Source organism: Canis lupus, chromosome 9 (assembly GCF_048164855.1).
Source record: "Canis lupus baileyi chromosome 9, mCanLup2.hap1, whole genome shotgun sequence".
Lineage (NCBI taxonomy): Eukaryota > Metazoa > Chordata > Mammalia > Carnivora > Canidae > Canis > Canis lupus.
This window is the reverse complement of record NC_132846.1, coordinates 47,928,240-47,940,760: the sequence shown is the minus strand read 5'-3', so window position 1 is coordinate 47,940,760 and position 12,521 is coordinate 47,928,240. Positions and strand designations below refer to the sequence as shown.

Here is a 12,521-nt window from a genome sequence, read left to right as displayed (position 1 = left end):
TCATTTCACTTAATTTTAAAAGCAACATATTTATGCCCATTATACCTATAAGACAATAAAAATATATCAACAGTGATAAATTCATCCTTGGAAGGAATGATTGCATATGAACTTACAGATGCTGTGCTAGGACATGGATCGCCAACACTGGATTAACCTTGCCTACAAGCTATGTTTCTGGGAGGAAGAGCAAGTACATGGTTCACAAATAAACCAAATAACAAAGTCAGACCAAGTTTGTACCCTGACAAGATTACCAGTGTACCACACGGTTTCTACACAAACTCAGGAAAAAAAACCAAAAAAAAAAAAAAAAGAAAGAAAAAACCAAAAAAAAACCAAAAAACAAAAAACAAAACCAAAAAAACAAAACAAAACAAAAAGCCCAAACAGGAAAAACAAAACAAAAACAAAATACATTTATCCCTTTGGTTCCATGTTTAGTGTCACCAAAATGAAATTTAAACTGCAACAATAAAATGTGCATTTTTTTTGTCTTTTCTCAGTCATGTAAAGCATTTAAAACAACTTTAAAAAGCATTCTTACCTGTTATACTTTTTCTCTTGCTCATGGATCAGAGAACTGATAGAGGATTATGAAAGAAAAGCTAATGCATGAGAAATCAATATATTCAGCTGCTGTGCCAGTCTATATCAAAGGAGAATGTAGGCAAAGCCAATACTGAATACACTGAGGTTACAAAGAAAAGAGAAAAGAAATGATAGCAAGAGGACAGAAAGTGAAAGCTTTTTAAAGGGGCAAATTCTACTTTCTGAAACAGTTCTAATGCACTATAAAATTTTGTATTGTAAATGAGGCTAGACTACATAAAACTTACCTCAGTGTCATACACTTATAAAGAAATATTTATTTCTGAGATAACAGATACTTACAGATTTATTTTAGCAGTTCCAATAATTTGTAGAATTTAACATTTTACTTTTGCTTATTCATTGTACTATTTATTTCTTAGTAGTGTATACTTCCACTTATGTAAATAATAATTTGTTTCAGAACTCATTTCAAAAGTTTTGTTCTAAGTAAATGAACAAGTGAGTGAATCTGGTCCACTAAATGCATTTCTAGAAGACTATGTATGCGTTAAGTAGATGCACACATATGTACATATATATTTTTTAAGATAAAGACTAGAGAAAGAGAAAATGAAGTGAGTCTAAAAAGATTTATGGAAATAATGAAATAATGAAGAGGAAAGGACAGAAAAAAAAATCATAAATCTTACCTTATTCTCTCTTCAGACTCGTCCGTGCTGTAAATGGACGCCCCCTGCCACGCTGATACCCTGACAGTCCGTGGTTATTTAATAAACTCATACCAAAACATGCAAAGGTTCACTGAGCTCATTTTTTGTTACTGGAGTTTCAAATGTTCCCTTTACCATACCACCCAACAAAAAGAACTGTTTTTCATCTTTTTAAAGTACATTTTGGAAATTCAAAACATTTCCCCCCCATAGTGAAGTCTAAGGCAGTCAAATGCCTGACAGCTTCTCACACTCTGAAGCAAATATATATCTTTTGAATTAATTTTTTAAAAACACAATTTTCTTACCAAATACGTGACAGGGTTTAACAAATAACAACAAGGGGGTAAACCACACACACAACTGTATACCATTTTCAAGCTTACTCAGACCCTGAATTTGAGTACAGAACCTGACCAAAAATATTCCTCGAAAATGACTTCCCACAGACTACCTTTTAAACTCAATTAATTTGGGAAAATTACATTTGTGCTTTTAGACATACTTAATTTCTGAAAAAGCACTGTGTATGTGAGCTAGGGCTGGGCATCTGGATAATAAGTGTTCAGCAGCACTGATTCAATGGCATTGTCAACGTGGGATTTTGAAAGCAGTAAGAAAAAATAAGATTATATAAAAGAAAAAAAGAACACTTAACATTTCACTGAGTTAAAGATCACTCAGTCTTTAGAGTAAGAACCAGTTAACATCTTATTATCTCTAATGTCAAAATACATTTCATGCAGTGTTTCCATTTTACCGTCCATAAGCATCACCTTCAACACCAGCGAACATTCACAGATGCACTGTCATTGAGAGAAGCTTTCAATAGGCAAAACTCGTGAGTGGGATTTACTATGCATAAATACCCATTTCCAAGCCAGTTACCCCTTTGCATATTTTTCTGAGGGGGCATCCATAAATATAATAAAAAACAGAAGCTCATACTTACATCCTATTCCTTGTTACTTTCCAAGCTGAGAGTTTCATCTTGCATTAGTCACCATATGATCTCTATCATAATGGTGGGGGTCAATGAATAGATTAGCTTTATGGGAATTTACAGTTCTTCCATGCATCTAAAATTTGGTAAGTCTGGTAACCACTGACCTACTTTTTAAAATCTCCCCCTCTCAACTTAAATCTACACAAATATAAATCTTAAATTTTAATCTCAGCTCAAAAGAAAAGGTTTTCCTAAGATCAAGTTAAATAACTGCCCCCAGAAATACACTACAGTGTAGGTTATCCTGCTGCCCCACTGAATCTAATTTAAATCTGACCTTGATGTTTATGTTAAAATCTAAAAATAAAATTATCTTTTATTCATATTAAAGTGAGATGACTGCAGAGTAGTCAGTAACTGAAAAAACTAAGAACAGTATGTCCAGGACCACTTTAATATGGTATTGGTTCTTCTGTTTCTTTGTCCCTATCTAAATATTAATTAACCTATAAAAAGCATTTAAAATTATATTCTAATGTAAGGTTGAATTTTTTTTTTTTTTTGTCTGTTTGCTTTGGGTTCTGTAAAAAGTCTAGATTGGTATCAAGTAAAACAAGAATACTACCTTGTGTGTGTCTCTGAATTTGCTGATCTCTCGGGATATCAGATCTCTTTTGTCTTCTTCCATTTCTATAGCATTTATATCCTCCTAAAAAAAAGATGGGGGGGCGGGGGGACAGGAGAGAATGCGTTAAAGATCAATCTACATCAACACAAAGACATTAAAATTAAAATTAGATATTCTGAACTATTTTACAAAAAAGATAGAAATAAATAAAACAACTTATATAGTAGCAAATCTAGTGATCTAATTAGTGAGAAATCAGATGAACAAAAATCACAAGTCTGGCCATTAGCATCAGTTATTGTCAATGCCTATAATGTAAACGAACCTTAGTGATGAGTGGGTAAGGGATCAGTGGGGCCACTGGAAATCTGCGGAAAATCTGCGGAAAAATCCACAAAGATTAAAAAAAGAGCAAGAAAAAAAAAAGAGCAAGAGTTTATATTATTCTGCACAACAATTTACTGTATGCTTATAGTGTAAGCAATGAAAGATTTCTGTGACATTTTCTTGATTTCAAATTACTTAATAAAAAAGATTTCACTTACTCCCTTTAACAACCCTCCTGTCACCCACCACCTCCTTACCCTCCAACTCTCCCAGGCAATGGAATAAGGAAAGTCTCACACTAGCAGGGTTTTTTCCTTCATCCCCTAGAAACAATCATACCAATAACATTTACCCATAATTCCTGTCACTGAGTAGGATCTCTTTGATCCTCTGCTCCCAACCCAAACCAAACAAATATTCTAGTTATTTTCTCCTTTCTCATTAATGTTGGAGAGGAAGAATGACTCTCAAACCCCAATTATCCTATACCTGACAGACTACTAATTCCCATTCCCAACGACTGGCATTTCACTAGACAAGTTTTTATGACCACATGAGGAAAAGTAATAAGCCAAGCAATAAAAATGTATTTGGCCACAAAGCAAATTGAAGATGTCCTAATAAGACACTCAAATTCAAAATAAAATGAATCTTAACTACCCCTTGATATTAAAAACCACAGTCTATGTTTTACGGTACTTTTTCCAGGGCATATACAATCCATGAACACAATATACTTCCAATATTTTTAAAGAATATTCCCCACAATTTCTCTAAATTTATTCAAAAGAAATGACTGTAAAAAAACAAAACAAAACAAACAAATATTTTGTGCCACCTGGATGGCACAGTGGGTTAAGTATCGACTCTTAGTTTCACCTCAGGTCATGATATCAGGACTGTGAAATCAAGACCCTGGTCATACTCCAAGCTCAGTGTATAAAAACTGCATGAGATTTTCTCTCGCTCTCCCCTCCCCCTTCCACTCATACTCTCCCTCTCAAATAAATAAATCTTTCAAAAAAATGTTTTCTTCTTCTAACCTGGACTCCCTACTATTCAGTTAGCTTAGGCTGGCAAAGAGTGCTAAAAAATATAATACACTGGGGAGGAGTGTTTCATCTTGTCCTACTCTTTCACAGTGCTCCAGTGAGACGTTCAACTGTATTAATGTCCACAGAGGGAAAGGAGATGCACTATGAAAGAAAAGGTGGTTAAGAATTAAAGAATGGGTAAAAATCTTCAGTGAAGGATATCTGGTGTTCTGCTTGGAGGAGGAATAGAACAAGGTCAGGAAGTAAGGCAAAATAAAGCCAGCCCCCTTGTGGTAAAACAAAACAAAACAAAAAAAAAAACTCTGTTCCTTAATATCAGCATCTACTTCATCAGTCAAGGGTTTGTTCCTCAGGTAATATGAATCCACAGATAAACACAAACACCCATGCCAGTGCACTTCAAACATCTGGAACAAACATTTTGGTGAAAAAAAAAGAGTTACTTGGTAAAACATGGTCAAATTAGGCTTAACAGTACATTGTTATAAATTCTAGTCATTTTCCCCTACAAAGTTGCAATCCAATGAAAGCATAAGAGTGACACCATAAAAAGTAACCCATTGAAATGACTGTTGTCAGAAATCAGTAACACATACGTCCTCCTTCTTTTCCTTCTTCTTCTTCCTAGGGTGAGAGTCAGATTCTTGTGAGGGGGCATTAAGCTCACTGGAATATTCTCGTATTAAAACTTCAATGGCCCCTTTGATCATCTGATCTCTTCTCTTTGTTTCTTCATCCAAGGCTTCTTCATCATCATTAGTGACAGTTTCTGGCCTTGCATTCTTTAGACAAACAAACAAACAAGTTCAGGGGAGTGAAGGGAGGAAAAAAAAAAATCAAGAAAATGACAATCAATCTAAAATAAGTTAGTACACAAAACAAACATGTTTTCCCCAAAACAACTCCATAGTCCTATTATGCAGTTTCAGTTTTGTTCTCAACTTCCACAAAACTAAACTTCATTTACTGATTTTTCTTATATATTGATACTTTATCATTTTCTTTTCCCATTTTCTTTTTTTTTTTTAAGATTTGTTTATTTATTTATGGTAGACATAGAAAGAGAGAGAGGCAGAGACACAGGAGGAGGGAGAAGCAGGCTCCATGCCGGGAGCCCGACGTGGGACTCGATCCCGGGACTACAGGATCACGTCCCGGGCCAAAGCCAGGCGCTAAACCGCTGAGCCACCCAGGGATCCCCTCTTTTCCCATTTTCCTTTAATAGTTAATACTCTGACCCCCAACCGGTAACAGGGAGATTAAACTACGGTAACTAACATACTACATAACATATCCACAAAGCTTTCAGTTTTTCAGCCTGTTTTCCTCAAATACTTCCATAAACTAATGATGTTTACTGAATAAACCAACTCATAGTTGAATATTTATGTGAAAAAAAGCAAAATACAATTGTACGTACACTATGAGAGGCACCATTTAAAATAAAGCATATGTAGCTTAAACAAATGAAAAAACACAATGCAGCTATATGCAAAAAAAAAAAAAAAAAGCATAAAAAAAAAAACCCAGGGCAAGCATCAGATATGCCAGAGGCTGAAAAAATGGTATCTTTTAGCCCTCTACTTTCTATAATGTTGGAATACACTTATAAAAACCATATACACTGAGGAACCAACTGTAAATACTGTACAAGTCTTTCTCCCACAAACCACACTTATGTTACAAAAAATAAAAATGCAAAATTCAGTTTGTAATGCTTCTGACAAATAAATATCTGTAGGACTTTACTTTTTTAAAGACTCAACTAATTCTATCATTGTGAAAAAAATTACTGACTTCTAATATACTACTATTCTTCTTCCTTTTATCTTAAGATTTATTTTAAGGCCCCTGGTTAAGGAATTAATCCAGTTCAAACTACACAATTTAGAAAATGACCTCAGAACTCTAGATAATTTCGTTACTCTAAACCAGTCTTTTCTTAAAACTGGAAAAGTATGGGATCCCTGGGTGGCGCAGCGGTTTGGTGCCTGCCTTTGGCCCAGGACGCGATCCTGGAGACCCGGGATCGATTCCCACGTCGGGCTCCCGGTGCATGGAGCCTGCTTCTCTCTGCCTGTGTCTCTGCCTCTCTTTCTCTCTCTGTGACTATCATAAATAAATAAAAATTTAAAAAATATATATTAAAAAAAAAACTGGAAAAGTATGACAAGCAGCAAGATAGAGATGTATACAAAAACTTTTGCTTTTTTTTTTTTTTTTTTTTTAACTTATTTATGATAGTCATCACAGAGAGAGAGAGAGAGAGGCAGAGACAAAGGCAGAGTGAGAAGCAGGCTCCATGCACCGGGAGCCCGACTTGGGATTCAATCCCGGGTCTCCAGGATCGCGCCCTGGGCCAAAGGCAGGCACCAAACCACTGCGCCACCCAGGGATCCCTACAAAAACTTTTGTAATTTAAAACTACACACACACACATCTTAAAGTGTTTATCAATTACTTGGTAAACATATGCCATGTGCATTTTCAGATACAATTAAGAACAATGCTCTTCTCCATAAATACTAGGTCTTAGTCACAATACATACCACTATTCGAGGTAGATTTCATATCCTGTGGCTCCTGAATAGAACTTAGCAGTGACTTCGTATTTCATAATTTCACAATTCAGAAAGCTACCTCCAATGGATACTAATTCCTCAGGCATTTGTTTCTTAATTTTCTTTAATTAATTTTTTTTAAATTAAAAACAATTTTCTTTTTAAAATAATCTTTACAGGATCCCTGGGTGGCGCAGCGGTTTAGCGCCTGCCTTTGGCCCAGGGCATGGTCCTGGAGACCCGGAATCGAATCCCACGTCGGGCTCCCGGTGCATGGAGCCTGCTTCTCCCTCTGCCTGTGTCTCTGCCTCTCTCTCTCTGTGTGACTATCATAAATAAATAAAAATTTAAAAAAATAAAATAATAAAATAATCTTCACATCCAAATTGGGGCTCGAACTCACAATCTTGACATCAAGAGCTTCATATTCGGGACGCCTGAGTGGCTCAGTGGTTGAGCATCTGCCTTCGACTTGGGGCACGATCCCAGTCCTGGGATCGAGTCCCGCTTCAGGTTCCCTGTGAGAATCCTGCTTCTCCTTCTGCCTGTGTCTCTGCCTCTCCCTGTGTATCTCTCATGAATAAGTAAATAAAATCTTTAATTAAAAAAAAAAAAGCTGCATACTCCACTGACTATAACCCAGCCAGGCACCTCTGGCTTGACAAATTCTTAAGGGCCTATTGTGTGCAAAATACTAATATGCTAGATGGCAAAAATATTGGAAAAAGAAATAACTTTGTCCCTAAGCATTTAACAAAAATGGCAAGCACTTCTGCTACAGACGGCTTTAGTCAAGTCATAACGTGTGGTATTATAAAACTAACTACACTCTGAGTTCCTCACTTTCTCAAACCTGCCTTGTCATCCAAATTTTTTCAAGTAGGTTAAACATTGGGTGTGGAGCCCAAAGCAGGGCCTGAACACTCATCCCTGAGATCAAAAATCAGACTCTGAGCTACCCAGGCACCCTTTTGTCCAAACTTCTTCTGCCAACTTTTTACTTGGTACCTTCAATAAAGACAAGAAGTTTACCCACGGACTATAAATAACAGTTTAAATTATTTACCAAAAACACTGTACACTGTAAACGAGGTGATGTGTTTTTACCTTAAATCAATAATATATGGCAATAAGGCCTTGGTGCAGTTTTCACTAAAATCCCTTCAGCAATACTCTGCTTCTCCACAGGTTGTTATTTTATTTTATTTTATTTATTTTATTTATCTTATTTTATTTTATAGATTGTATTTATTTATTCATGAGAGACACAGAGAGAGAGAGAAGCAGAGACACAGGGAGAGGGAGAAGCAGGCTCCATGCAGGGAGCCCTATGTGGGACTCAATCCCAGGACTTAATTCCGGGACCCCAGGATCACGCCCTGGGCTGAAGGCAGGCACCAAACCACTGAGCCACCCAGGGATCGCCGTCTCCACAGGTTTGTTCGTTCATTCATTCATTCAGTCATTCATTCCGCAGGTTTTAAATGAAAGAATTAATCTGCCATGGGATACCTTGGTGGCTCAGTGATTGAGCATCTCGTCTCTGTCTTTGGTTCAGGGCATGATCCCAGAGTCCCGGGATTGAGTCCCTGCAGGGAGCCTGCTTCTCCCTCTGCCTATGTCTCTGGCTCTCTTTGTGAGCCTCTCATAAATTAATTAATTTAAAAAAATAATAATCTGCCAGTAACTTGCCACTGAAACTGTAGATCCTGAGACACACATGGGCCATTTCAACTCAAACCCTCAGCTATTGATACCTAATTTCTTTATTATGAAAATAGACTTTGAGAGTATGAAGTCTGTCTTTAGCATATCCCCTACATGCTGAATTCCTATCCATGAATCTTCTGTATCTCAGCATACATGTATCTCTTTATCTCTAGCATAAAGATAGAAGTGGGGTTATATATATATATATAACCCCAGATATATATATCTGAAGGCCTAGTCCTTTAAAAATACTCATAAGCCTCCCAATTCCCGACACCACCTCTTAAATCAAATTTAAGTATTAGTATATCTGGTCTTACCTAAATTAGAAATAAAGCATTTGGAATGAATGAATTCATAATACCTTAATATCTATTGCCCCTTGAGCTATAGAGAAAATGTACATTTTTAAAAGGAGAGGTTATCAGGGACGCCTGGGTGGCTCGGTGGTTGAGATGCTGCCTTCAGCTAAGGGCGAGATCCTGGAGTCCCAGGATCCAGTCCCACATCAGGCTCCCTGCATGCAGTCTGCTTCTCCTTCTGCCTATATCTCTGCCTGCCTCTCTCTCTGTCTCTCATGAATAAATAAAATCTTACAAAAAAAAAAAAAGGAAAGGTTATTAGCCCATCTCTCTTCACCAAAAAAAAAAAAAAAAAAAGAAAAAAAAAAAGGAAAGGTTATTAGCCCATCTCTCTTCTCTTTCTCTTTTGAGAAAACCAAAAATAGTAAGATATATCACGGAAGGAAAAGTTTGTGTTTCTTTTTTAGTCAAAGAGAACTACACAACTACTTGTGTTCTGTCTTCCGGATGGCAGTCGGGAAAATGCCTGACTTGAGAACCATACGAGCTCCCCGATGTCTCATACTCACATCATCCATCTTAGGTCACTATTTTCTAGACTTCATCCAACAGTCAACAATCAAGAAAGAACAATACCCTCTCATATTTTATCTGAAAAAATTATGACAAATCTGGCATTTACTCTACAATAGTTATATTTGCTTAAGTTATTTGAAACAACTTTTTTTATCTGAGTTGCTTAACTTTTTCTTTATACCAATACTGTTGAGTAAAATGGACATTCCAAGAGACTATGCCATGTCTTCAAGTATCTCTGGGTACCATGACAAGAATACCCAGAAGTCATGCCTGTTAATGTTTTAAATTTCATCTTCTCTGGGGACGCCTGGGTGGCTCAGTGGTTGAGCGTCTGCCTTCGGCTCAGGGCGTGATCCCAGGGTTCCGAGATCGAATCCTTTATCAGGTTCCCTGCATGGAGCCTACTTCTCCTGTCTCTGCCTCTCTGTCTCTCATGAAAAAATAAATAAAATCTTTTTAAAAAAATTCATCTTCTCTGAAGAAATAACTGTTCTGTTTTTACTGAAGGTAGCTCCAATTCCACTCTTCGCAATATAAACAGATTTAAGTTGTGGTTCCTCTCACTTATGGTGATTACAAATTAAATCAAAGCCACACAACTGTGCATTTCCTTATTTACAAATATAATGAAGTCACTTACTTCATATGCAGAGTTCACTATTTGCAAATGCTACAAATTAAACCACTTTACCAGCCAATACACAGGGAAAAAAAGACTCCCAGGGAATTATATAAAAACTGTGATGCCATTCATTCAGTTCCCTGCTTTATTTTATTTTAAGATTTTTAAATTTATTTATTCATGAGAAACAGCGAGAGAGAGAGACAGACGCAGAGACATAGGTAGAGAGAGAAGCAGGCTCCATCCAGGGAGCCCGATGTGGGATCTGATCCCGAGACTCCAGGATCACACCCTGGGCCGAAGGCATGTGCTCAATCGCTGAGCCACCCAGGCATCCCCAAGCTTTATTTTAATTAAGAATTCAGTTATCACTGTAAGGAAAATCTGAAAAATCTTATTTCAGACAGTTGGTTTTCTGATGTGACAAACAACACTGTTCATTTGAAATATAATTTATACTATGGAGTAACTGCATTTTATTATTTCTTTATATAGCCAAGTAAAAACAGTAAGATTACCAGGTGAGCAAGGTAACAGAAACTGTTGCTCAATAAAGGAGCACTCCATCTTTGCTATGGGCAAGATACTGTCCTAGGTTCTATGCAGGTACAAGAGGAAGAGATAGTCTGTGAACTTACTGCTCTTTCTACCTTATAATGAGAGACATGGAAATAAACAGAGTAAAGGGGTGTGAGAGACAGATACCAACAATTTATGGTGCAGACGGACCTAACAGCAGTAAAAAAAACTGGGAACAGAGGTGGGAAGAGAGGAATCAATTCTGTCTGAGAGAAATAGAGGGTAGGATTGATGAAGGCTATATGAATCGAATAGCATTGTAATTAGAGCTATATGGACAAAATTGCATCAGGGAGCTTGGATGGGCAAGAAGGACGTAAGATGTTTGGAAGGGATACATGATTGACTCATGGAGAACAGATGAGAGAAATCTACAGTAGACTGAACAAGCCCTTGAATGCCATGCTGTGAATATGGGCTTTACTGTTAAGAAATTCAAAACCAGGGATGCCTGGGTGGCTCAGCAGCTGGGCATCTGCCTTCAGCTCAGGGCATGATCCCAGGATCCAGGATTAAGTCCCACATTGGGCTCCTTGCAGGAAGCCTGCTTCTCTCTCTGCCTATGTCTCTAACACACTCTCTCTCTCCGTGTCTCTCATGAACAAATAAAATCTTAAAAGAAAAAAAAAAAAAAGAAAGAAATTCAAAACCATTAAGGATGTGTGAGCAGAGGATTGACATAATTCTATTTGTTTAGAAACATAGGCAGTGCTAGAATAGATGAGAGGAAACAAAATGCAGAGAATCAGTTAAAATATTATTAAAAGTACAAGAAAATACACAAGTGAAAAAAGCTATTTATAAAAACTTAAGAGGAATCCCCAGGTGGCGCAGCGGTTTAGCACCTGCCTTCGGCCCAGGGCATGATCCTGGAGACCCGGGATCGAGTCCCATGTTGGGCTCCCTGCGTGGAGCCTGCTTCTCCCTCTGCCTGTGTTTCTGCCTCTCTCTGTCTCTGTGCCTCTCATGAATAAATAAATAAAATCTTTAAAAAAAAAAAAAAAAAAAACTTAGGGACAGGGATCCCTGGGTGGCGCAGTGGTTTAGTGCCTGCCTTTGGCCCAGGGCACGATCCTGGAGACCCAGGATCGAATCCCACGTCGGGCTCCCAGTGCATGGAGCCTGCTTCTCCCACTGCCTATGTCTCTGCCTCTCTCTCTCTCTCTCTCTCTGTGACTATCATAAATAAATAAATAAAAAAAAAAAAAAAAAAAAAACTTAGGGTCGCCTGGGTAGCTCAGCTGTTGAGCATCTGCTTTCCACCCATGCATGATCCCGGAAGTTCCGGGACCAAGTCCCACATCAGGCTCCCTGTGAGGAGCCTGCCTCTTGGTCTCTCTTGAGTATATAAAATCTTAAAAAAATAATAAATTTATAGAATACTTAGAACTCAACCCTTTATTTATGAAAAGAAAACAAATTCCCACATTCCAATTAAAAACTATATTCATCCATATAGAGAAAAATGGAGAATATGCAACAAAAATGTCTACAGTGGCTCCTAATGGCAATGGGATTACAGATAGTACTCAATTTCTTTACAGTTTGCTTTATGAGTTTTTTACAAAGAATATACAACATTTTTGTAAAGGAGGGAGGGGTAATACCAAGAAAGCTATTTCTATTTTGAATGATAATGGAAGCCTGAAAAGGGCAAAAAGGGATTTTTTCATTTTTGTAGAGACAAGAAGGTAACCATGAACCTACTTTAAATCCATTCAAGTTTAAGTGCCAAAAGGAAATAGGAAACATACCCAGGTTTTAGCTACCTGTTTTGCTGAAAAGGAGTAATGTATGATAAATACAAGACAACATATTAAAACTTTCTTTACTTTAGCTACACTTAATATGGCCACCAACCTGAAGAAAGTAACAAGGCTTATTTTCATTTATTTTAGAACCTGTGTACTTTTGGGGCACCTGGTTAGCTCAGTGGGTGAGTCTGCC

General features: G+C 37.3%; 1 protein-coding gene across 3 annotated transcripts in view; it reads right to left on the bottom strand.

Moving 5' to 3' along the window:
• RBM25 (RNA binding motif protein 25) overlaps nucleotides 1–12,521 on the bottom strand; it is a 53,044-nt gene that overhangs the window by 13,567 nt on the left and 26,956 nt on the right. For all 3 annotated transcript variants that reach the window (XR_012036885.1, XM_072839205.1, XM_072839204.1), the window contains 3 exons: nucleotides 4,818–5,003; nucleotides 3,165–3,218; nucleotides 2,837–2,920 (listed from right to left, as the gene is read on the bottom strand). Coding sequence is in view for 2 of the 3 variants with exons in the window: in XM_072839205.1 (XP_072695306.1) it covers nucleotides 2,837–2,920; nucleotides 3,165–3,218; nucleotides 4,818–5,003 (324 nt within the window). In the remaining variant the exon portion in view is untranslated. The remainder of the gene's footprint in view (nucleotides 1–2,836; nucleotides 2,921–3,164; nucleotides 3,219–4,817; nucleotides 5,004–12,521) is intronic.